General features: G+C 36.5%; 1 protein-coding gene and 1 long non-coding RNA gene across 5 annotated transcripts in view; one reads left to right on the top strand and one right to left on the bottom strand.

Moving 5' to 3' along the window:
- Nucleotides 1–26482, bottom strand: part of LOC139043624 (uncharacterized) — a 50622-nt gene that overhangs the window by 7837 nt on the left and 16303 nt on the right. The window contains exon 3 of one of the 3 annotated variants that reach the window (XR_011500696.1): nucleotides 20994–21037. The exons of the other annotated variants lie outside the window; for them this stretch is intronic. This is a non-coding gene — a long non-coding RNA (uncharacterized lncRNA). The remainder of the gene's footprint in view (nucleotides 1–20993; nucleotides 21038–26482) is intronic. 3 annotated transcript variants of the gene reach the window in all.
- LOC139043621 (centromere-associated protein E-like) overlaps nucleotides 1–26482 on the top strand; it is a 79770-nt gene that overhangs the window by 44734 nt on the left and 8554 nt on the right. The window contains exons 24-37 of one of the 2 annotated variants that reach the window (XM_070503595.1): nucleotides 679–879; nucleotides 2480–2638; nucleotides 4185–4475; nucleotides 4594–4752; nucleotides 4937–5218; nucleotides 5880–6038; nucleotides 6817–7107; nucleotides 7729–7887; nucleotides 9552–9656; nucleotides 12797–13015; nucleotides 14933–15130; nucleotides 16034–16237; nucleotides 18105–18323; nucleotides 21205–21390. In XM_070503595.1, coding sequence (XP_070359696.1) covers nucleotides 679–879; nucleotides 2480–2638; nucleotides 4185–4475; nucleotides 4594–4752; nucleotides 4937–5218; nucleotides 5880–6038; nucleotides 6817–7107; nucleotides 7729–7887; nucleotides 9552–9656; nucleotides 12797–13015; nucleotides 14933–15130; nucleotides 16034–16237; nucleotides 18105–18323; nucleotides 21205–21390 — 2832 coding nt within the window. The remainder of the gene's footprint in view (nucleotides 1–678; nucleotides 880–2479; nucleotides 2639–4184; nucleotides 4476–4593; nucleotides 4753–4936; nucleotides 5219–5879; nucleotides 6039–6816; nucleotides 7108–7728; nucleotides 7888–9551; nucleotides 9657–12796; nucleotides 13016–14932; nucleotides 15131–16033; nucleotides 16238–18104; nucleotides 18324–21204; nucleotides 21391–26482) is intronic. The other variant, XM_070503596.1, reaches the window with a different exon arrangement.

The following is a 26482-nucleotide window of genomic DNA, read 5'->3' as shown; positions in this document are numbered from 1 at the left end:
ATACCCTAATTTCATACTGGTAACATCAATCTTTGTCTCCTTTTACCAAGGAGTCCATGTATCAGGTTACCTTTGGTTAAGACTTATTTATGGATAAATGGATTTATATAACATGCTTTTCTTAAGCAGTATATGAAAAATATGAAAAGGTGAATTATGCTACTATAATATGAAATATGTTTCTAACAAAACTCTTTTGCCCTCTTATCTATAATAAAACTCTGAAAATAAAGATTTGTTAGTAGTAGGGCATAAGTTATGGTTTCCAGCTTTTGAAGGAAAGAAATAAAGAGGGAGAGTTTAAGCTGGCTTACTCCTTCATAAAGCCAGGTTAACCCATCGTACATGAAGATAGTTGTGAATTATCTATAGCTGTCCACATAGCTCTTACCAGTGAACAGGCACAAGAGCACGAGCTCTGGAACCAGACCACTTGGATTCAAAGTCTGATAACTTCTCTGAGTGACCTTGGGCAAGTGACCTACCCTCTCTGGGATTCAGTTTCCTTGCCTGTCAAACGGAGATAGTAATAGTGCCTACCTTGTAAGGTTATGGGGAAGATTAAATGTGTCACTGTGTGAAAATAGTGCCTGGTACATAATAAGTAATAGAAGTTTGGCTATTTTTATTATTAAAACTGTTACTAAGAAATTCTTCTCTAATGTATTAATATTTTAGATGGTTGGCATAGATAAAAAGCAGAGTTTGGAAGCCAAAAAAACCCAAGTGCTGATTGCAGATGTTGATAATGAGCTAACTGAACAACAGAGAAAGATATTTTCTTTAATACAGGAGAAAACAGCACTGCGACAAATGTTAGAGAGGGTTACTGCAGAAAAGGAGCAACTGAAGACTGACCTGAGGGACAGTATTGGAATGGTGAGATTCAGCAATGTGTTTTTGTCTTTGTATGTTTTAGATTTTTACAACTTTATTGAGGTATAATTTACATGCAATAAATGTATCTGATGTGAGTGTCCAGTGTGATGACTTTTGACAAATGTCTCTACTTGTGTTCTCTCCACCCCAGCAAGTTCCCTCCCACCTCCACCCAGGCAATCCTGATCTCATCCTCTGCCCCACATAGTCACTGTCCTGATGTTTTCCACCTCAGCTCACTGTCTCTTCTAGAACTTCACACAAATAGAATCACACTGCATGTGCTCTTTTGTCTCACTTCTTTCTACACTCCTTTTTACTGCTTGGTAGTCTTCCGGTGTATGAATAGGCCACAATTTGTTTAGCCTTTCTCCTATATTGATGGAAATTTGAGTTATCTCTACTATTTGGGTATTTTGAATAAAGCTGCTATAAACATTCTCATACAAATGTTTTTATGAACATATATTTTTTATTTCTCTAGAGTATGGATCTAAGTGAAATAGCTGGGTCATAGGGAGATGTATGTTTAGCTTGGTAAGAATTTACTAGGCTGATTTCCAAAGTATAGTTGCACCGTTTTACATTCTCATCAGCACATTAAGAGAATTCTGATGGCTCCACATCCCCACCAACACTTCATATTATTGGTGTTTTTAATTTTAGCCATTTCTATTGGGTGTAACCTTGTTTTGATTTGCCTTTCCCTAATGACTAAAGATGTTGAGCATCTTTTTATGTGCTTATTGTGTATCTTTCTATAAACTGTTCTCTCAGTGATGTGTTGTATAGATTTCAATGTACAGATCTTGGACATATTTTGTTAATTGGTTCCTAAGTGTTTCTATTTTATTTATGCTGTTGTAATTTTTCTTAAATTTCATGTTTAATTGTTGTTAATGTTTGCCAATATTTTCAAACCTACTTTAGTTTTTGTTTCTATATGTGGGGGCAATCTAATGTGTAATAGATTGAAATTAATATTTTCAGAAGTTTGCTATGGATCACAGTAGACCCTGACCTTTTGTGTAATTTTCCATGTTTCTTAGGATTGTCTGTTTGGTCAAAGAGCTGAATGTAAATAAGAGTACAGACAAAAGTTGTATTTTCTTCTCGGTATCTGTCTTGTAATGTTTTTTGGTCTTGATACTTGAGAATGTCACTCTTTAAGCATAATAACTAAGATTAGTCCAATTCATGCTAGCAAAGGACGGCTGCTGTTTTGAGCTTGCTCAAAATCAAAGCCATCCCAGCATATGAAAAGCCTATAACCTGCAGTCTCATCGTCTATCGATGAAAGCTTAGAAACAGTCTCTTTTGGCTTCAGGGTAGAAAACAAGCAAACCTCTTATGATGGAATACTAAATCCAGTTCTAATTCTCGTGGTAGGAATGTAAGTTGAGCAATAAAGAAACAGCATAAGAAAGCAGATTCTTGGCATTTACATGATCAAAATAGACTCACTTTCTTTTTAAGTTAGTCTTTTCCAATATAGTTTGCCATGATTTCTCCATTTTCAGGCTGAGGTAAATGCTGATTTTTACCTGATTTCCTAAATGTAAGCTAGTGTCATTTAATCTCAACTTTTTAAAAATTCTAGACCATTGAAAACCAGGAAGAATTAAGAATTCTTAGAGGTGAACTTAAAAAGCAACAAGAGATAGTTGCACAAGAAAAGAACTGTACCATAAAGAAAGAGAAAGAGCTTTCTAGGACCTGTGAGAAACTGGCAGAAGTTGAAGAAAAGCTAAAGGAAAAGGTGAATTTTTAAAGTTATCTTCCTGGCCATATTTCCTGACTAAACTTTTTTTTTTTGGTGATAAATTTTGGTTCTAATAGACCTAAATTCCAGAAATAGAATGTACCTCCCAAATGAACAGCTCTCAATGCTAATATTTTGGACAGTTTGAACTCACACTAGGATCTTAGCTAACCTCTTTTGTGTGTATTATATTATCCTAGAGTCTTTCAATGAGAGGGGGCCTTGGTTCATCTAAACTACTCATGATGTATTCATTCATTCATCAAATATTTATTGAGCATTACCGTGGGCCAGGCACTGTTCTGGGCACTTGATATACATTAGTCAGTAAAACAAAGCTCCTGCCCTTATATAGAGCTATATTAGTCATTCTCTAAACTCTAAGATTTGTCACTATTACCATCTCTTAGATGTTTGCAAGTTCCTGAATTATTTCTTTTTTAGAAGTAAGGTGCTGTTGTAATATAATTGTGTAAGAGCTAAGACTGTTAGAACAATTGTACTGCTCTAGTAATTCTAAAATGGACCCACTGATATCTTTCTGTTTATCCTAAGAACAGTGCTACATGCATTATAAATAGCGTAGTGTTTCCATTGTGCTTCTGTGGAATGTTTTTTTCCTAATATATGTTCTCTTAATTCTCATCCCTTTCACTATAACCTAATTGAATTTACTAAAACCTCCTGTCTATTTCATACTCCTCCCAAAGAGGTGATATCAATAGGCTTATGTAAAAGTTAATGCCTCAGTGTTTGTGTGGGCCATCCCCTAAAGACCTTATTGGAACTAAAAATAAATTATCCAAAAAGGTTTTAAGAGATGAGGAATTACAGTTTATTTGCCAGGTACATCTATATATTTAGTCAGTCTCTTTTCTTTTTAAATTTTTCGCATTTTTACTTTGCCTCCTTGATTAACCAAGTGACACTATGTTAGTTTCTTAGGACTTCTGTGTCAAATTATCATAAACTTGCTGGCATAAAAACAATGGAAATTTATTCTGTCACATTTCTAGATTCTCGAATTCCAAAATCATGGTGTCGGAGGACCATGCTTCTTCTGAAGGCTCTAGAGAAGAGTCCTTCCTTGCCTTGTGCTATCCGTGGCTCCCGCTGTCCTCGATAGTCCTTGTTCTGTAGCTGCATCACTTCAATCTCTGTCTCCATCTTCACAGGATCTTCTCTGTGTCTCTGTGCGTCCTTTCCCGTCTCTTATGAGGACATTCTCATTGGATTTAGGGCCCAACCCTAGTCCAGTAGGGTATCTTCTCAATCCTTAACTAATTACATCTGCAAAAACCCTCTTTCCAAATCGGATCACATTGAGGTTCTGGGTAGACTTGAATTTTGGGTGGGACCCTCTTCAGACCAGTACAGACACTATGCCTAGAAGCTGCTTTACTTTCAGTGCTGCTTGTCTGTTTCCACTAGGGTAGTGTGCAGGGCTGTGATAATGATTCTCTCAGTTTGGCAAAGTACATTTTACATAAGAATTTTAAGATAATATGGCAAAATGGTAATAATAAAAACTTTATTTCTTAAGAGCCAACAACTCCAAGAAAAACAGCAACAACTTCTTAGTGTACAAGAAGAGATGAGTAAGATGCAGGAAAAGATGAATGACGTGGAGAATATAAAGAATGAATTAAGGAACCGAGAATTAACGTTGGAACGTATGAAAATGGAGAGGCTAGAGTTGGCTCAGAAACTCCGTGAAAATTATGAGGACATAAAATCCATAACCAAAGAAAGAAATGATCTACAGAAATTACAAGAGTCCTTTGAAGTAGAGAGAGAGAAACTTAAAGAATACATAAGAAGAATTGAAGTTAAGGTCAGTTAGACCCTTTTCTTCATCTGTTGTGTTTCCTTAAAACTGAGCCAATTGGGAAGGGGGGCAGTGTTGAGATGATGTTGTTAAAATATTCTTTAAACTTCACATGCTAATAAAGGGTCTGGAAACAAAAGAAGAACTCAAAATTGCTCACATGCATCTGAAAGAACACCAAGAAACTATTGATAAACTCAGAGAAGTTGTTTCAGAGAAGACAGATGAAATATTAAATATGCAAATACATTTAGAAAACACAAATACTGCCTTAAAAGCACAGGTATTTTTTTAAAGTTGTTATCTGAGTAGCTGAGAGTTTGAATCAGGTCTTTTGTGTAAAGAAACAAGATATGAGTTAGCCTAAAATTGGAGACAAGTAAAGATTTGCCTATTAATTTAGAAACTATTATTTAGCTTTTTATCAAATCTATCTATATCATAATTTATTGTATGCTTATCTCAAGATCCAAGAACTTCAGGAGAAAGAACATCAACTTCTTAAGGCAAAAAATGATCTCAAGGAAAATATGCATCAAACAGAGCAATTGAAGAAGCAATTAGAGGCCCAGAATTCAACTCTGGAAACTATAGAAACAGAGAAGTTCAAATTGACTCAGAAACATCTTGAGAACCTTGAAGAAATAAAACTTGTTGCTAAGGAAAGAGATGGCCTCAGAAGAGTGGAGGAAACCCTCAGAACGGAGCGAGAGCAGCTCAGGGAAAGCCTGCGAGAGACGGAAGCTACAGTAAGCGATACTCCTTCCCTCCCTCGTGAGGAAGCGTGGGCTTTGCTGACAGCAGTGAGCCCTGCTTTCACATGATGGTGCTGCTGGTGTGAGTGAACTGATAGAAACTTTTAGGCACGTAACTTGGTATTGTTCTTGAAAATTGTAAATTCTGTAAGCAATATTTTCTTCATAGACTTTATCCTACATGTATACTTAATCAATTGTTAAGATAAAGAAATATATATATATACATACACATATATACACCACAGTGTTGTTCATTGTAGCAATTTGTAATAAAAAATGGGATACAATCTGAATGTCCATCAGAAGGAAACTGGGTAAACAAGAGCAATATGTCAGAATACTATGCAACACCTAATAAAAAAATGGAATAGATTTGACCGTCCTAATATGGAAAGCCCAGAATGACTCTTAGGAGGAAAAGCAAGCTGTAGAATAGTGCACATATAACATGTTTGCCTCTGGAAAGTGGGAGCAGGCTGTGGGAGGTGGGGACGGGGAGGAAAAGCTTATCACTTTCTAACAACAAAAATACAGAGTAAGAAGTAATAGTTTTATTATTTTTACTAAGAAAATATGTTATTTTCATTAAAAAAATACTAACATTTTAACATTAAGATATGTCACTGTTCTCAAAATTTCTCTAATGATGAAGAATCTGGAAAAACAAGAGGAACTAAGAATTGCTCACATGCATCTGAAGGAGCACCAGGAAATTATTGATAAACTCAGAGGGATTGTTTCTGAGAAGACAGATGAAATATCAAATATGCAGATGGATTTAGAAAATTCAAACACTAAATTACAAGAAAAGGTATGGGGGGAGGGGAGGGTTATTTGATTGGCTGTCTGACTTATTTGTGCCTATAATCCTCTGGGGATATGAAATAGTTTAGCCACATTGGAAGACACGTTGGCAGTGTTTACTGACACTGAACATGTACATGCCTGTGGCCCAGCGATTATAGGTATGTACCTGAGAGAAAAGAACGCATACTTCCACATAAAGATATGTACAAGAATGTTCATAGCAGCTCTAATCATAATAGTGAAAAACTGAAAACAACTCAGATGCCTTTCACTGGGAGAATGGATTTACACCTTGTGGTTTATAAGTTCAAAAACAGGCAAAGTCACCTAAGATGACCAAGGTCATGATAGTGGTTGGCTGTAGTAAGGGGGCACACAGGAACTTTTTGGGGTGCTAGAAATGTTCTATATTTTAATCTGGGTTGTTATTACATAGATGTAAACATATGTCAAGAATAATTGAACTATACACTTAAGATTAGTGCACTTATGTGTATATGTACATGAGTGCATCTATATACATGTGTATATATGCACAAGTATATATATGTATCTATATGTACACTTGTGTGTATATGTACATATGTACACACTTGTGTGTATATTATATATACACTTACGTATATAATCTCAAAAGAAAATAAATTCTGTGTGGAATTATGCAGAATATTAATGAGTGACATTAGAAGCCTATTGTCTTAATCAATTTAGAAACTATTCTTTATACTTGTCTTAAAAACCATCTGTATCCTGACATGTTATTTTATGATTATCTTGATAAGATCCAAGAACTTAAGGCAAATGAACATCAGCTTTTTAAGTTAAAAGAAGATGTCAGTGAGACACAGAAAAAAATGTCCGAGATAGAGCGATTGAAGAAACAATTCAAGGCCCAAAGTTTAACTCTGGATAAAATAGAAACGGAAAACTTAAACTTGGCTCAGAAACTTCATGAAAATCTTGAAGAAATGAAATCTGTAATGAAAGAAAGAGATAATCTAAGAAAAGTGGAAGAGGCACTCAAACTGGAGAGAGACCAACTGAAGGCAAACCTACAAGAAACCATAGCTAGAGTGAGTTATACTCTTTCTTCCTGTCCAGCACACATATTTTTAATACAAGAAGCTTCCTTCTCTTTTAAATAAATGATACTGTTGGTGAAAAAGTAAATGTTAGAGCCTTTTAGGGAGACAGTTTGACAATATCTTATTAAAAATTTATCAGCATATACGTTTGTTACAGCAATTCCATTCCTAGGAATTTATCCAACCAATACATTCACACATTTGGGCAGAAATACAACAGCATTCACTGCAGCATTGTTTGTGGTAAACAAAAGCTAAAAGCAATCCAAGTGTCCGCCATAAGGCACTGGCTAAGTGGGGTTTGTCTGTATAAGGGAACACTAAGCATAAGAATGGGACACTTTTTCTGTGACGTTGATCTAGAAGGGTGTCCAAGGGGTCTGAAAGGAGAAGAGCAAGCAGCCAGTTCAACAAGGAGCAGGACTAGGATGGGCGAGGTGAGGGACAGGGTCTGTACTCTCTATCCTTCCATACTGTTCTGATTTGGGGGTGGTGTGTTGGTGGTTTTTAACTGTGAGAATGCATTTTTTTACTTTAACTAGTTCATCATTAAGAAAAGATAATGTGCCTTTATATTATCATATTTCTCAATTTCTTCTAATAATAAAGGATCTGGAAACACAACAAGAACTGAAAATTGCTCGTATGCATTTGAAAGAACACCAGGAAACTATTGATAAATTCAGAGAGAGAGTTTCAGAAAAGACAACCCAGATTTCAAATATTCAAAAGGATTTAAATAAGGCAAAAGATGAATTACAGGAAAAGGTATTGTTGTTTTATTCTTTTGGGAGTAGTTGTGTCCAAAATTATTTGTAGACTCAGCAAGGAGATAGAAATAGATATATAGACATAGATATGTGCTTGTATGTAACAAATAGACTATTTTCCGTCCTTGAAGGAGTTCTGTTTGCATTCTAACTTGTTTTATAATTATCTCAAGATCCGAGAACTTCAGAAAAAAGAGCTTCAACTTCTTAAAGTGAAAGAAGATGTCAGTAAAACTCATTAAAAAATGAATGAAACGGAAGGATTGAAGAAGCAGTTTGAGGCCCAAAATTTATCTATGCAAAATGTGGAAATGGATAACTTACACTTGACTAAGAAACTTTATGAAAGCCTTGAAGAAATAAGAATTGTAGCTGAGGAGAGAGATGAGCTAAGGAGCATAAAAGTCTCTCAAAAATGGAAAGAGACCAATTCAGAGAAACCTTAAGAGAAATGATAGCTAGAGCGAGTTCAGAATCTACCCCTATCTAGTAACTATTTATAAGAAACAAGCTTTTTTGAAAAGGGTAGCAATGTTTTTACTTTTTTTTTCCGGGAAATTTCTACAAACGGAGGATAATGGGAAAACTATTACTATAACTTTTCACACAAACAGGCAAGTACAGTTTTAAAAGAAGCTAAAATCTATTTCAGAAAATACCATTTTAATTCTTTATTTTTAAGAAAAAATTTGTTAAATAAGCAGACTATTTTCTTTAATGAAATTTTAAAAGAGTTTTTAAACCAAGAAATAGCATTATTCTCAATGGAGAAATAGTTGAAGGATTCGATTTACAAAAGATTAAATAGCCCATCTCTCTATCTCTACCTGATAGGGTTAGACGTGGGCTCTTGTTAGTGACATTAGAAGGGAAGAAGGCAAGATGAATACAAAAAAAGAAATTGAACTGAATCCTCTAAAAAGTAATGTAAACTTCAGATCAATAAGAAAGTTTATGAAATCTATAAAAATCTTTTTCATTCTCATATTTCAATAGTGAAGAAAGAATAAAGTGGAAAACAGTATCATTTGCAATCTCAATAGAAACATCAGACACTTGGGAATCATATTTATGTGGACCCTAACTAAATTTATAAAGAGATTTAATTCATTCAACAAATATTCATTGAACAATTAGTCTTCTGGGTACTGCAGTAAATAAGATAAACAAATGGGAGAAAATGTTTTGTTTTGTACTTGTAGTCAGAAATACAAAATGTAGGCAGGGTATGAATTTTCTGGTCCAAGGTGCTGGGAAGAATATATGAATGGAGCTTGGAGCACCATGGACAGTACAGACAGTCGTGCTAGCATGTTTAGTTGGCAATAATTATTCTACTGCAGAGATCTGGAAGAGTAGGAACCAGAGATAAATCTAAAACCTAATTTGCAGCTATGAACGTTACAGGAACAGATTCTGTCTCCAAAAAATATGTGGTTCTCCCACTTTTTTCCCCAATGAGTTGAGGTTACTCACTAAAAGACTTCATGATACTATTATTCATTTTCTGACCATTTTTTACATTTTTTTGTGTTACAAGTATAATATTTGATTCCATTATTGAAATAATGTACAATGTGTAATTGAAAAAGTAAATGATTAGACATTATATATGAATGGAGTTATAGCTGAAGCCTTGTTTATTTCTTTCCATCCAAGCAGGACCAACAGAACATCAAAGAGGTATTAAAATATGAAAAAATGTTGCTATGTGATGGAAAACAGCACCTTACAGAAAGCCTGAGAGAAAAGTGCTTTAGGATAAAAGTAAGTGCCCCTGTTCAAATTACAAATAAATATTGGGGCCCTTCCAAAGGCCTGAGGAGTCACAGGCACCTCTATGGAATGAATAGATAATGCTCAGTATTCTTCTAAACTTCATAATCTAGTACAGATATGTGTGTGCATACATGCATACATACACAAACAAAACAGTGGGGTTTGGGGCCGGCCCTGGGGCCAAGTGGTTAAGTTTCTGCTCCCGCTTCGGCAGCCCAGGGTTTCCCCAGTTCAGATCCTGGGCACAGACATGGCACCGCTTGTCAGGCCACGCTGAGGCAGCATCCCACATAGCAAAACCAGAGGCACTCACAACTAGAATATACAATTATGTACTGGGGAGGCTTTGGGGAGAAGAAGAAAAAAGATTGGCAACAGATGTTAGCTCAGGTGCCAATCTTTGAAAAAAAACAGTAGGGTTTATGATTTTGAGGCTTCACTGGAAAGGTGGTATTTCAGCAGATACCTGAAAGGAGTCAATGGTTGAGACATACAGGTATCTGGTGGAGAGCAGAACAGGCAGGGAGAACAGCAAGGACAGAGCTCCTGAAGCAGAAGCTGCCTAGTGGGCTCCAGCAACATCAACAAGGGGGAAAGCTAATGAGAAACGAGGTCAGAGTTAACAGGAGGAAGCAGGCTGTGGGGCTTTTAAAAGACTTTGGGTTTTACTCTGAACGAGATGTGGATCCACTGGAGAGTTTTGACCACAAGAGAGACATGGTCTGACTTACATTTTAAAGGGATAGCTCTGATTGTTGTGTTGAAAATTAAGTGATAGCAGGAAGACTATTTGAAAGACTAATTTCAGTAATCATGCGAAGATGGTGATGGCTTGGCCCAGAGAGGTAGTAGTGGAAGCAGTGAGAAGTGTGTGGATTCTGAACATGTAGTGAGGGTAAAGCCAACAGGATTTACTGTCACCCCTATTAGAACACAAGATCCCTAAAGACTTCTGTGTGTTGTTTATGGCTGCATCACTTAGCACAGTCCTGACAGAAGTCAGCCTTCAATATGTATTTATTAAAAGTACAAATGAATGACTAGACAGTGCTGCTCCAACCATAAGGTGATTCCTCCTAAGACCAAAGGCAAGAATCCCCTCTCCAACATCCCAGATTAATGAACATCTATCTAGGTTTTCCTTAAATTATTAAAAGGAGAGCTCATTATTGTCAGAAGCCCCTTACTCTATTGTTTAGCACCCTGAACTAAATATGTTAATACCCGATTGAATGTAAAGTGTTCTTCCACCTGTGCCCTGACCAGCTTGTCACCTGTCTGGTCTCTAGAAAGTTGAGCTGCTGGGCCTAGGCCTAATGGGTGTCTGCCATACACAAGGCACTAGACTGGGTGCTTTACCTCATGAGACAGAGTTTATTGTTCCATTTATAAACAAAGAAATTGAGGCCCAGGAGGAAGTTTAGTCATTGCCCAAGGTCACACAGCTGGTAAATTGGTAAAATTAGGATTTGAAACCAAGTCTAAGTTTAAAACTTGGGTATAGAAGCATTTCTACAAATGTAATTTTATTTCCTTTAATTTATAGTGTCTGTATGTATTTTATAGGTTATATTTAGATATTATCTAACATTTTACTTAATTCCCTAGAAAACTTTGTGGAAATTATTGTACTCTTCATTTTGTAGTTGGGAGAATGGCTCAAGGATTTCCCCAGTCAGGAAGTGACAGGGCTAGAACCTGAACTCTAACTCTGATAAAAGGTGAGAAATCTCAGATTCTAGGCAGATAATAGAACGTAGGTCATGTGATTTGTTGTCACTCGTTTTGATGCTGGCTCAGTGAGCTGAGGAGTCGAAAGAAACATTTCTTGGACTCTCAAGGTCTGGCAGTAGTGCTCTTTTATTCAGGAAGTAGCATGGAGTAGCATGGGGACAGGACCTATGGGCAGTGAAGAGCTGCAAACATGGGTTGAGGGTAGGGCTAAATTTATAAGGCATAAGTATGTGAGTTGCTTCTTTACAAGACAAAGGAAAAATTAGGTAAAAAAAGTATCAGTGCAGGTGGAGTCTGGTTATCAGGTGGTCTTATAACTTTGGGTAAGAATCAGATTGAATGAGGTCAGGATGTCCCATGCTTCTGTGAGGATGATATAGATTGGTATGTAGGCCAGGAAGCCTTGGGCTTTTCTCCCTGAGGCATCCTTGATCCTCATCAGTTTTATCTGCTCACTCACACCACCTATTGTCAACAGAAGCTAGCATTCAGCCTTGAGCTACAATACATACTAGATTGAATTCATGCAAATTTCTCTTCCAACTTTGTAAATGTTCATTCAAATCATGGATGTTTAGAAGACTAAAAGAAAATGTATCAAAATGATAACAATGGTTGTTTCTGGTTTTCTTTGTTATAGCTGTTTTATAGAGGATTAGAATTGGCCACCCCAAGATATATCTCTTTGGCATGAAGATTATTTTGGGCTGGTTACTTTCAAAAACTGCAGACATGAGAGAAACTCTGAAAAGTAGAAGTTACCCTTTGTAAGAGACATTTCCATTTGTAAGGGAAATCTCCATCTGTAAAGATGTCTCCCTCTCTGTACCAGGAAGAAGGGGGATGACCTTACCTCTAGAAACTCTTATCAATGCGGAAGGCAAGGACTTAAATCTGCATAATAACCTTACTCTTGTTTACTGTACTTGTCTGGTAACCTCCCATACTGACTCCCCCTACCCACAACATCCTCCTTTGTCTTTAGCTGAAGATGATATTTAAGGTGAGAGCTTCCGCCATTTTGGTGAGTTGCTCAGTTTTCCTGGGTCTCTCCCATGTATACATGTTATAAAGCTTTGTTTAATTTTCTCCTGTTATTCTGTCTCATGTGAATTTAATTTGCTGTCCAGCCAGAAGGACCTAGAGCGTGTAGAGGAAATATCTTCCTCCCCTACAGTTTAAACTTCTTAAATTTCCACAATGATTATAATTATTTCTATAATCCAAAATCGACAATAACATTTTCTTTTTGTTTTTTATACACAAAAGTCTCAATTTATTTCTGCCCTATAGAAAGTGTTAAAGCATAAATTTTGTTACAATTCCAGAGCTAGGACTACTTATTGTTAAAGTAGAATGAATTATTAAATTGAATGAATTCTCACTGCCTTTAGGAGCTTCTGAAGAGATACACAGAGATGGATAGTCATTATGAGTGCTTAAATGGACTCTGTCTTGACTTGGAGAGGGAAATTGAAACCCAAAGAGAGCTTTCAATTAGAGTAAAAGCAAACCTCTCACTTCCACATCCACAAACCAGACAGATTCAGAAACTTCTCACTGCCAACCAGAGATGTTCCATGGAGTTCCACAGAGTCATGAAGAAACTCAAGGTACCACCTGTTTTAGTAATATCTTTGTAAATATTGCCATTAATTTCAGTTACAAACCAGTATATTTAAGTCCTGCTTTGGGAGTTGGTGTATTTGCTAATTAGTACATTTGCTACTGAATTAAAGATGGCATGGGTCTGAGAATAGCATGTGCAGGATCCTCAGTGCATCTAGGACCTGCTCATTCAACAAAACCTGAGCTCTGCCTTTGGCCTTAACAATGTGTCAGGGTGCTGGGGAGACAGAGATGAGCAAGCGCTAAATCTCTCCTAGTCCAGTGGGTGAGGCAGACATTTGAACAGGTGAGAAGTGCAGTAGTGGACAATGTCCTGGAGAACAAGTTGGACAAGACTGGACTGGAAGCTGGGCTCAAGCAGTAAAGCTTAGAGTTCATTTTAGAGATGAGGAGGGGTCACTGGACAGTTATTTTAAGTGGTGGCAGTAATGTGATCGGGTTGCCATTGTAGAGACTTCACTACAGACAAAGAAGAAATGAGTCTGCAGGGGATGATAAGCCTGGTGGCAGAGAGAAGAGACAAGAGGCAGTTACAATTGTCCTGATGAGATGTGATGGGTGACAGTACTATGGGGGAAGGATTCATAGGGATGGAAAGGATGAAAGAAGTTAAAGAAATATTTGGCAGTTTACAATAGTAGGTCCATGTGCTTGACAGTGGAGGGAGGGGAGGGAAGTTCAGACTGAGCCCCAGGATTTGGGCTTAGCCGGGTTTGTGGATAGTGGTGCCATTAACTGATAGAAAGAAAAAACGAAAGGGAGAAGGCAGGTGAGGCAGGAGGAGAGATCTGGTGTTTAATTTGAGATGTTTTGAGATAGAAATACCTATAATGGAACATCCAGGAAGAGAAACCAAGTAGGCTTTTAGTTGTGAATCTGAGGTTTGTCAGGAGAAAAATCAGGACCACAGATAAAGATGTGGGATCCATCAGCATTTGGTGATAGATAGTACAACAGGTGTGAATGAGGCCACCCAGAAGTATAATAGAGTGAAGATAAAAGAGAACTCTGGAAAAGATCAGTTCTCAAGAGGCAGTAGCAGAAAAGAGAGCAACACATGAGTTTGAGGTTGGAAAAGTCAGAGAGATAAGAGAGAACTGAGCAAAAGTGCCATTGGTCAAGTCAGTGGTGGAGAGTGTGTCAAAGATGAAGTGGTCAAGAGTGTCAGATGCTTCAGACAGCCAGAACATGAATGAAGAGATCCCCTCAATTGTTGACAATAGAGCTTACTGGTGACCTTTGTCAGAGCAGTTTTAGTTGAGTGGTTAGGAAAGAGGCCAGATTGTAAATTGTTAAGGAATTGTGGAAGTTGAGGAAGTAGGAAGCGGTATCTTCCCTACCTAGGTAGATTGCCCCTCAGGCTCTAATAGTCTTCAAAAGCCTAACAATCAGATATCCAGAACTTATTCATGAGGTCCATAGAACCAGGGCATTCAAATTCTTGTCCCCTTTAAGCCACACTTGACAGGTAAGTCCTGAGGCAGGGCACACTCACGTTGGCCACCCAGCTGACATAGGCAGGAGAGGATGTTGAAATGAATCTCACTGGGAAAACTGCGTGATATAATTAACCAAAAGGAGGCAATAGAAAAAGGTGGGTTTATAGGGAAAGGCATCATGTTACATTGTAAACATATTGAATCTGAGGTAACTGTAGGACATCCCTGAGGTAGCTCCAGAAGGAAGTCAGAAATAAGAAACTAGAGGTCTGGAAGTCACTCTCTGAAGACGCTGAGAGTAGAAACTTGGGAATAGAGAGAGGTTCTTCCCTTCTTCCTCACTCCTCAGAGGATAGAGACAAACAAGACAAGCCGCCCCACCTCTTAGTCTTGAGAGTTTAGAACTTCCTCTAAACGTGATAAAAGTTTCATTTCCCAATTTGTTTCATGTTTTCCTGCAAGTATGTGTTAAGCCATGTTACAAAGATAAAGGAAGAACAACATGAATCCATCAGTAAACTTGAAATGGTTTTTATTGATGAAGTGGAAAAGCAAAATGAACTGCTAAGTAAAATGCAGCATCTTCAACAAGATGATGATGTACCATCCAGAGAATTAGGGGACCTCCAGTTGAGCCAGAAAATGGATCTACATATTGAGGTATGATTTATTTAAAATGGATTTAATTAGATTTTAAGTCTTTTTATCAAATAGAAAGGTACCTCTTCATGTGCTTAGAGTCATTTTCATTTATGAAATTAAAAACAGCTTGCAGAGGGGCCAGCCTGGTGGCGTAGCAAGTGGGTTCCTGTGCTCTGCTTTGGCAGCATGGGGTTCGCTGATTCAGATCCTAGGTGTGGACCTGGCACTGCTCATCAGGCCATGCTGTGGCAGTGTCCCACAGAGAAGAACCAGAAGGACCTAGAACTAGGATATACAACTATGTACTACTGGGGCTTTGGGGAGAAAAAAAATAGGTTGCAGAATGACAGCTGGCCAGATGTAAAGAGTGCCAAGTCATAGACTAGCCTCCTTTCAGAACTACACAGATATAGAAAAGTAGACTTAATATCAGCAAGTAGGATTTCTTGGAAGGCCAGAATAAGTTTCCAAATGCCTTCTAAAACTTCCTAGATCTGTGACTGGGAGTCACAGACATTTGTATTGTAGCAACCCCACATGGAGTGTCCTGCTCTCACCCAGCAGTGTGAGGCCCCTGCAGTTCCCAGTATGCATGCAAGGCCTGCTGTATGCACAGAAAAGCTGCATCCAGAAGCACTTCAGACACTGTCACAGATTCATTGTTTCGAACAGGTTTTAAAAATGCCAAAAGGCAGAATTTGTAGATGTGCCTCTGTTACATAGCCTATACTGCCAAAATTTTATTATTTAAATTAGAATTATATTTCTAATATAATGAGGATAAATTAGAATTATGTTTACTTCAAAATATTAGAAGTGAAAGTTCAGTAAGGTTATTTTCCCCTTTTTATGATATTTGTCTGATATTTAGATAAAAACTTTCCTAAGATTCAGGAGATTCAATGCTTATTTTTCACACAGGAAATTCTCAAAGATTTTTCGGAATGTGACTTCCACAGCGTAAAGATGGAATTTCAACAAGTACTGAGTAATAGGAAAGAAATGACCCAGTTTTTGGAAGAGTGGTTGAATACTCATTTTGATATAGAAAAGCTTAAAAATGGCATCCAGAAAGAAAATGATAGGATTTGTGAAGTGAATATCTTTTATAATAAAAAGATAATTGTAAGTAGTACTTTTTTTGTGCTCATTCTTTTTTTTTGTTTGCTTTAATTTTTCTGCCTCATTCTTAAAAAGACTTAGAGCAACTTAATTTTAAGTATATTTTCTTTCATTTATTTGTATATGCTTCTTTATTTTTTTATTTGAAAAAGAGTGACTGTAAATGTGTTCTTCCTCTAACACATTTTGCTTCCTTAAGGTAATTAAATATATCAACTTGTAAAGAAGATAATAAAATGTTGCAGTATAACAATCCATTTCCACTGGTGAAACCTCAAATCTTGCCATTTTCCTCTGTCCTTTCTCGCTTCCGTAAGACCTGAGCCTTTTCCCCCAAGTATCCTCAAACAAGGTGAGATGCTAGCCTGTTTCAGGGCTGTGGGCAGCACCTGTGGTCAAGCCAAAGACAGCTCTAGTCCACTAATTAGTGAGGCCTTGTGCTTCTCACCTCGGTGCTGTTGCTATCATACGTGCTGATCCTTCAACTGTGAGGTTCAAACATGTGGTTTGTATCATTGTTCCCAAGGTGACCAGCCCTTGTGGACAGATTCATATGAACCAATATTGCTTGAGATCAGTTTTATTAATTTGTTTTACTTTCCACTGATGAGAAGATTCATTCGGCTTTCTGAAGTAATCTCTACCTCATACACCTGGTAAAATTGTCATTAATCAGAAAGTTGCTTGTTATATAGGCAGTTGGAGCAAAGGGAGCTAGATTAATATTATAGCTCCTAAGACTGGTTTTATATTTCATTTGTTTGGGTAGTTCTTTCCTGACACTTTAATTTCATCTGGAAACTATACTTAAATCACATTGAAATGTAGATAACATTTTTAAAAAAAGGTTTTCCTGTGGATAGTGAATCCCATTTGTCGAATACCCCAAGCTAGCAAAACAGTAAATGAGCTTTTAAAATAAAAAAAAATGGTCCACAATCAATGAAGAAAAGCATAAAACCAGTGTTTGGGATAAGATAATTTCCATATAATTCAGTGTTTTTCTCATAATATTGAGGGCTCACTTGTGGTTAGAAAGTAGAGATTTCTGCTCTGTGGATCAGCATGGATATGTGGCTTCTTCCACCATCTGAGCATAGCAATTGATAACTTGGTGTGGTGTGGGGTCAGTAGTCCAGAACCAAGGAGAGTCCAGGGTGCCAGCAAGAACAACTAATTTAGGATCCGCATCTCACAGAACTACCATAAAGCCACAAAGAAAGATACAGGTAAGGCCAAGAAGGCATTCATGATGAGAGCAAAAAGTACATCCCATAGGAATAGGAAGTAAAAAGATGATAGAAGCAATTTCAGAGTGAGTCAGCCTTTGATGTAATGAGGGTATGGATTGGCTGTTACTCCCTGCACGGAAATAGAAGATTTTCAGATTACGAAAAGTCAGTAAATTTTTTTCCTTATAAACACTGAGGTTTGAAATGAAAGAGGAAAATAGATTGTTATTAAGTTTACTGGGTATGCTCTGCTATTAGATGTCAGTTAATGTTTATATATGACATTATATATGTCATAACATACATAATGATTTTAACCTGACCAGTTCTTCAGATTCCTCTTCATATGTCAGTGCTGATCTAATAGAATGAGATTATCATCTTGCAGATCAATATGAATCCTCTCTAGTCCTTTTTCTTCTTTTATTCTCATAATCAATATCCAGCGTCTTCTGAAATGTCAGGAACTGGTGCAAGCCACAAAGAATGTTCACATTCTTTTAAAGTACTATTCTAGAATGTTCTGAATAATGAATTTCAACATATGCCTTGTCCTAGAACTCTAGTATTTTCCATAGTGGTTTTTTTAATACGTAATTCATTTTAGAAGCTATAGTGTTGTCTTTACTACTCAATAGGCTATAATGAATGAATCAACAGAGTTTGAGGAAAGAAATGTGACCATCACCAAAGAATGGGAACATGACCTGAAATCAGTGAAAGAGAAAAATGAAAAACTGTTGAAAAACTATCAAACTTTGAAGATCTCTCGAACATCTGGTGCCCTTGTTAATCCTACTACACAAGGCGATAAGAATCTTCATGTCACATCAAGAGCTACACAACTAACCACAGAGGTATGAGATTTCTTATAAGATGTTTTTCAATTTGCAGCTTCATTGTAGAGTTAAAGATGTATCATATGTAACATTTCAGAGCAAAATCACAGTATTGAAGGTATTAGGGAACATGCATGATGGACTTGTTTTTTAAATATAGTTCTATTGGGGCGCTCACTCAACTAATTATAAAGCTACATGTTACATAAGATCTTACCTTTGAATTATAAAATAGAAGTAACTCATGCCTTAATTTGATTAATAGGTATGTATACCACTTAAGGTGTTATTACCATACATTATAAGTTTTCTAAATCATGTGACTTTCTATTAAATTATAATCTATGTCTATAGTACCAAACTAGTTTAGAGAGAAAGAGCAATTTAGCTTTTCTCTAATTATCATCAGTGTCTTTAATATTGGTTAATGTGATCAAAACAAAAATGGAAGAGGCTAAAAGTATAATAAATTTCTTATACAGATTAACCTGTGCCCAAGAATCAGTACATTATTTGAATAATCCAATAACTGTATTAACTGCCCTTACTTGGGAATCTGTACAGCAAACATGCTGTTTTATTTTGTTAGCACACACGTCTTAGTGGGGAACCCGAGTGAATTACAACTTAGCATTTTTACCAAAATAAATATTTATAATAAAACATCAACTGCCAGTTTAATAATTATTACTAGTGGAAACTAGAAGATCACTAATATAGAGTTTATTGATTTGCTGATCACTACAGACCTCAGTCAGCTGTAGAGGTAAAAATAGTGGAAATATGAAACCCATCTTCCAAAGCAATAAGATAAACAAGCACAAGGAAATCCCATTTTCAATGACCCCAGGAAATACCCCATCAGATAATAAATCGTATGTTATTAGTTTGATAATTAGGCCAAATCAGAGTAGCACAGAGCAGGTCAGTGATGTGGAGGTAGAGCAGTGGGGCAGGCAGAGAGTTGGGCAGTCCACCCAAACAAGTAGGAGAATTCAGTGCATGACAGTAGGAGCAGTCAACTCGGGGGAAAGATAGTCTGCTTAATGTTTGAATCAGAACAACCAACTAGCCATCTTAGAAGAATAAGTCTGGACTCCTACCTCATTCATTAAACAAAAGTAAATTCCAGGTGGACCAAAAAGAAACATTTTCCAGGAAAACCTGCATGTGTGTATATGTGAACAGTCTTATATTATGAACAAATTAAGATATTTTTGTATTTATAAAAAACTGGAAATAACCTAAATGTTCATTAGTAGGTGACAGGTTAACTAGTTTATAGTACCTCCATGAAATAGGATATATTTACCCATGAAAACAAAAATGCGAGAGATCTATGTGTTGATAATGAAAAGATCTGGAAAATATATTATCAAGTGAAAATAAAATTTTTAATTTTTTAAAAAGCAGGAGGCTAGCCCCATGGCATAGTGGTTAAGTTTGCATGCTCTACTTTGGCGGCCCAGTTCATGGTTCAGATCCCAGGCACGGACCTACACCACTCATTGGCAGCCATGATGTGGCAGCAATCCACATATAAAATGGAGGAAGATTGACATAGATATTAGCTCAGGGCTCATCTTCCTCAGCAATAAAAACCCACAAAAAACCAGAAGTATATATTTATTGTTGTTATGTGCTGTAGAGTCAGCTCTGATTCCTGGCAACTCTATGAATGAGTGATGTCCAATATCCTGTCCTCAAGAGCCCTACTCAGCTCCTGTAGACTCACGCCTATGGCTTCCTTTCTGGAATTACTCCATCTCGTATTTCGTCTTCCTCTTTTCCTGCTGCCTTTTACTTTTCATCATGTCCCCAAGGTAGGATAGTCTCAGTTTTACAGTTTTTGCCTCCAGAGATAGGTCAGGCTTAATTTGCTCTTGGACCCACTTGTTCATTTTTCTGGCAGTCCAGGGTATCTGTAGAGCTCTCCTCCAACACCATATCTCAAATGAGTCCATTTTTTCCTGTCAGCCTTCTTCACTGTCCAGCTTTCGCACCCACACATAGTAATTGGGAATGCGAGGATGTTGATAATCTTGGCCTTGGTCTCTAATGATACTCCCTTACTGTTGATGATCTTTCCTGATTCTTCCATCGCTGCCCTTCTGAGTCACAGTCTTCTCTTGATTTCTTGGCTGCGGTCTCCATTTAAACTGATGACTGAACCAAGGGAAACAAAACCTTTAACAATTTCAGTGTCTTCATGGTCTACATTAAAGTTGTATAGTTCTTCTGTAGTCATATCTGTCTTCTTCATGTTTGAATGCAGTCCTGCTTTGGCTCTTTCTTCTTTCACGCTATTCTGTGTGAACTTTCTTCTTACACACTATTGTGTGTGTGACTTACTGTTTTTGTAAACTGTATATTCACATGCGTAGATACATATAGAAAATTTCTAGAAGGATACACTTGAAAGAGTTTAGTAGTCATCGCTTTAGAGTCAGTGGGGGTTCTGAGATGGGGGAACTTAATCTTAATTATATGCCTTTGGATTTTTCCACATACTTGTATTTTTCAGCATAAAAACTAGGTAATAAAAATAAAGGGAAAGATATGTTACATGTATTCCTCTAAAGTGTCAATTAACAAATATACTTTCTGTAATTAGTGTTAATTTAAAATGTAAGTGCCTATTTAATATGCTTAGCACCATGCTAACTAGTAAATAAAATAAGTACTAACCTTATATAAAATCTGGGCCTCTTTTAGTCCTAAATGATCAGCTTCTAAATGAAAAAAATAATACATGTATAAATTGAGTGACATTTGGAGTCTCCATCTATCCTATGTTGATGCAATCTGAAAGATTAATGCCTATATATGATCTTTGTTTCATATAAACTGTGATTCTGTCTTCAAGGCACACCTTATATATGTGTGTTTTTTTTAATAGAAGATTCAAGAGCTGGAAACTTCACTACGTGAAGCTAAAGAAACTGCCATGCAAAAGGAAGACAAGATTATAAAGATACAGAAAGAGCTTGAGATGACTAATGATATAATAGCAAAACTTCAATCACAAGTTAATGAATCAAATAAATGCCTTGAAAAAACAAAAGAAATGATCCAAGTACTTCAGGTAACTTAAAACTCATTTTATAAATAAAGGCATAATTTTATAAATTATGCATAATAAATATAAATAAATGCATACGTTTATTTTCATGCCAAATAATGATTGTTTTCATCTTCCTGTAAAAATTATTTTTAAAAAACATAAATATTCTTGACAGTTTAAAATATATCTTATTTTTTTAATTTTTTTTAATTTTTTTACTTTTCAAAGTAAGGAAATTTTTTATTTTCACTTTAATTTCTGAATGCCAAAAATGTAGAGGATGTATGTTTGTATATCTCTAGTAGTATATTGCAACATTTTTTCATAAATATGTTTTTTTTAAATTTTTTATTATTGCAGTAACATTGGATTATAACATTATATAACTTTCAGGTGTACATCATAATATATTTCGAATTCTGTGTAGATTACATCATGTTCACCCCACAAAGACCAATTATCCATCACCACACGTGTGTCTAATCACCCCTTTTGCCCTTCCCCCTCCTCCCTTCCCTTCTGGTAACCACCAATCCAGTCTCTCTTGCTCTGTGTTTGTTTGTCATTTTTATCTTCTACTTATGAGTGAGATCATATGGTATTTGACTTTCTCCCTCTGACTTATTTCACTTAGCATAATACACTCAAGGTCCATCTATGTTGTCACAAATGGCCAGATTTCATCATTTCTTATGGCTGAGTAGTATTCCATTGTGTATATATACCACATCTTCCATTCGTCCCTTGATGGGCACCTAGGTTGTTTACAAGCCTTGGCTATTGTGAATAATGATGTGATGAACATAGGGGTGCATATATCTTTTATGCCTTTGTGTTTTCAAGTTCTTTGGATAAATACCCAGCAGTGGGATAGCTGGATCATATGGTAGATCTATTCTTAATTTTCTGAGGCATCTCCATACTGTTTTCCATAGTGGCTTCACCACTTTGCACTCCCACCAGCAATGTTTGAGGGTTCCTTTCTCTCCACATCCTCTCCAACACTTGTTGTTTCCTGTCTTGTTAATTATAGCCATTCTGACCAGAGGGAGGTGATATCTCATTGTAGTTTTGATTTGCATTTCCCTGATAGCTAATGATGTTGAACATCTTTTCATGAGCCTGTTGGCCATCCATATATCTTCTTTGCAGAAATCTCTGTTCAGATCCTTTGCCCACTTTTTAATTGAGTTGTTGGTTTTTTTCTTGTTGAGACTTTCTTTTTATTTTTCAAAAAAATATGCTTCTTATCTAAATATTTAATACTCTGTTAGATAAGTACATTTTAAAATTATATTTTTTTCTACTTAATCCCCTGTTATTGAGTCCCACCTGGTAGCCTATGGGCTTAATCTAACCTGTTTTCTCTAGAAAGAGCAGAGTTGAAATGTTTTTGAGCTTGAATGCCGTTACACAAGTCGCACCCTCCTTCATCACAGCCTTCCTTCCTCGTCTGAGCCACAGCTACTTCTCACTCTTCTGCTACTTGGGTCGGATCCTAATAGGCATTTTGTTCACTGTTCCTGCTCCAGTGTCTCTTCTCTTCATTCCAAAATTAGAAACAAGCCAAGAATGCCTACTCTTTTCATTATTTAACATTGTTCTAAAAATTCTGGTTCTTTCAATGAGACATGAAACAGAGAGGCAAGAGAAAATAATCTTAATTTTGTTTTTAGAAATTGTTAGTATAGCTAAAAACCAAGAAAATCAACTGTAAAGCTTTAAAATCCTTGAGAGTAATTTTTTAATACTTTAAATAACTAAATGATCACATTTTTATTCATTCAGCAAGTATTTGTTGAATACCTACTATGTGTTGGTCATTGTTCTAGATGCCATGTGTACTGCAATGGAAAAAAAATAAAGCCTCCTTGAAGAGGCTTACATTCTGCTTCATGAAGTCAGAAAATAAACAAGTATATATGTTTGTTAAATGGTGAGAAGTGCAATGGAAAAATATTAAGCCAGACAGAGGTATATAGGTGCAGGGTGAGAGTGGGTGTGAGTAGGAGTGTGATTTTGTAAGGGGAGTTGAGGAGAGCCGCACAATTAAGATGACGAAGTGATGGTGTGAGCTGTCTGGTAGGGAAGGGCCTTCTAGGCAAAAGAAGTAGCAAATGCGAAGGCCACAACACAGAAGTAGTTGAGATGTATTCAAGGAAACAGCAAGAAAGCCAGCGTCTCCTGAGCAGCGTGGGCAAGGATAGAAGGGGAAATAGGTGAGAAGTAGCAGAGAGCCAAATCATAAAGCATCTTGAAAGCTATTTGTAAGCACTTTGGGTTTTATTCTGGATGAGATGGGAAGTCATCAGAGGATTTTGGCAAAATGATATAGTCTGACTTAAATTTTTAAAGGCTGCCCTTTGAAAATAGAATCCAGGAAGGCGTGTTTGTTAGTGACGTGCCAGCTCCTACAACAAAGGGAACCACAAAATGCAATGGCTCAAACAAAACAGAAGCTTATTTCACACGTAAAAGTGTGGGTTCCAGCTTGGCAAGTGGCTCCTTTCCACATGGTCATTCAGAGGCCCCCGTTTCTCCCATCTTGTTTCTCCAGCACTTCCTTGGTGCTGTTTTCATCTGCATGGTTAAAGCCCAGTTGTAAGCTGTCCGTGCTCAGGCTCACAGAAAAGGGACAAGATGGAGAAGCTAAAAATTGTCTTAAAATCTGTACTCATAAAGGCTCTGGCCCAGAAGTGGCACATGTCTCTTCCTCTCATATTTCTTTTTTTTTGCAAAATATTTAGATTCAATTTATCAAAGAGAAAGCCAAACACGTACCTCTCGTATTTCTTGGAGTCAGAGATGATTCCAAAGTTTTTGGCCTGAGCAGCCAAGAAGATAGAGTTGCTACATACGGAAATGGGAAAGACTGCCAGAAGAGGAAGTTTGAAACCAGGAAAGTTCAGTTTTGGACATGCTGAATTGGAAATGCCCACTGGGGACACCCAAGTTGAGATATGACTTAGGCAATTGAATATCTGAGTCTGAGCAAGATATAGGCGAGAGGTTTAAGTTTGGGGAATCATCAGCGTATAAAAATCATGAGACTGGACGAGGGCATAAGCATAATGGAGAGGAGATGTGGAGTAACCAAATGATACTGAGATGGAGCAGCCAGTGAGTGAAAAAGAAAAGGGGGTCTGGGCAACAGAGTGGTTCCAGTTTCTTCATATAAGTGAAGCTAGTGTTTCAAGAAAAAGGGAGTAAGCGACAAATTTCTCCACACTCAGTATAGATTGGTACAGGTGTCTATGGAGAGAGGAATATCTTTCCTGCATACTAAAAGTAACCATTTAGATAATATAATAGAGTATGCCATTGTACAGCATCCATGAGGAAAGAAAGCAAAGTATAGGGTATCCATAAAATCTTTATACAGTTTGAATTTTTAAGAATCTGTTTCTGTATTTTATATAAATATTCTATAAAATGCAACAGTATATTTAACTCGAGATTTGGCATAGTAAAATGCAAAGATATTAACTTTTAACCTATTCACCACTATTTTAATTCACCTGGATATAGCTGTCCAATATAATGTAGGGTTTATTAAGTGAATATAGAAGAAAGTAATTTGAACAAATGACTCATTAACAGTTTTGTTTAAATCTTGATACATTTCCTCTGTTGTATCTTTACAAATTATTTATATCAAGTAGCAGTAAATTTGTTAAAAATTCAAACTGTGCTAGTACTTTAGGGACATCCTGCACAGTGGGAAAAAAAGATCTTATTTATAACTGGCACAAAATATAAAATGCTCAAGTGACTAACCTTAACAAAAAATGAGGCAACATATATGAAAAGAACAACAAAACTCTAAAAGGAAATATAGGAGAGCATGTGGTTTAAAATAAGAAATATGCTATTTCCTAGGTTGTAACCTAAATACTGTACAACCATCAGTTTTTCCCAAATTAATTTCTAAAGTTAATGTAATTCAAATCAGAATCTCAAAGGAATTCTTTTTCTGGTAGAGCAAAGAAAGTTTCTCAGCAGACTCCATCTAAAATAGGATGAGCAGGTGCTGTTCACTGAGAACACAGGCGCTCAGACTCCTCAGGCGGCTAGAGGATGTTTAAGGCTGTCAGCGCTTCTGAGTGCAGCTTGGGCACACGTCATGTGTTTGAAATAAGGAATTCTCACTGTCTTTCATTTCTAAGAGAGTATTTCCAATTTCAATTTCTTTTACTCAAGAATTGTTTTAAAACTGTTATATATGACTAATTTATTTCATTATATTGTGGCAAAAAAATTACTGCAATTTCTCCATTTTTAGAATATATTGAAATTTTCTTTTAGGTGTCATAAATGAATAAATATTTTTAGAGTTCTTTGAACTTTTAAATCAAAATGTATACAAATAGATCAATGGAACAAAATAGAGAGCCCAGAAATATATACACACAAATATAGTCAGTTCATCTTTGACAAAAGAGCAAAGGCAATTCAATGGAAAAGGGTAGTCTTATCAACTAGCGGTGCTGAACAACTGGGCACCTTTCACAAAAATTAACTCAATTGATTGTAACCTAAATCTAAAACACAAAACTAGAAAATGCCTAGAAGATAACGTAGGAGAAAATCGAGGTGACCTTGGGTTTGGCATTGACATTTTTTTACATACAACACCAAAAGCATAATCTATGAAGGAAAAAAATTGATAAACTGGACTTCATTTAAATTAAAAATGTTTGCCCTATGAAAGACAAGCCACAGACTGGAAGAAAATCTTTGCAAAACACATATCTTTCAAGAACTGTTATCCAAAATATACAAAGAACTCTTAAAACTCAATAATTAGAAAGCAAACAGCCTGATTTAAAAATAGGCAATGGATCTGAACAGACACTTCACCAGAGAAGATACACACATGGCAAATAAGCATATGAAAAGATGCTCCACATCATATGTCATTAGAAAATTGCAAATTAAAAAACAATGAGATACCACTGTACATCCACTGTATCTCAAAATATAATGGCCAAAATCCGGAACACTGACTACACTAAATGCTGGCAAGGAGTGGGGCCAGGAGCTCTTGCTCACTGCTGGTGGGAATGCAAGTGGTACAGTAGCCACTTTAGAAGAGAGTTTGGCAGTTTCTTAC

The sequence above is a fragment of the Equus asinus genome, unplaced genomic scaffold, assembly GCF_041296235.1.
Source record: "Equus asinus isolate D_3611 breed Donkey unplaced genomic scaffold, EquAss-T2T_v2 contig_307, whole genome shotgun sequence".
Taxonomy (NCBI): Eukaryota; Metazoa; Chordata; class Mammalia; order Perissodactyla; family Equidae; genus Equus; species Equus asinus.
Note: the sequence above shows the minus strand (reverse complement) of the source record. Positions and strands in the feature narration are given on the sequence as shown.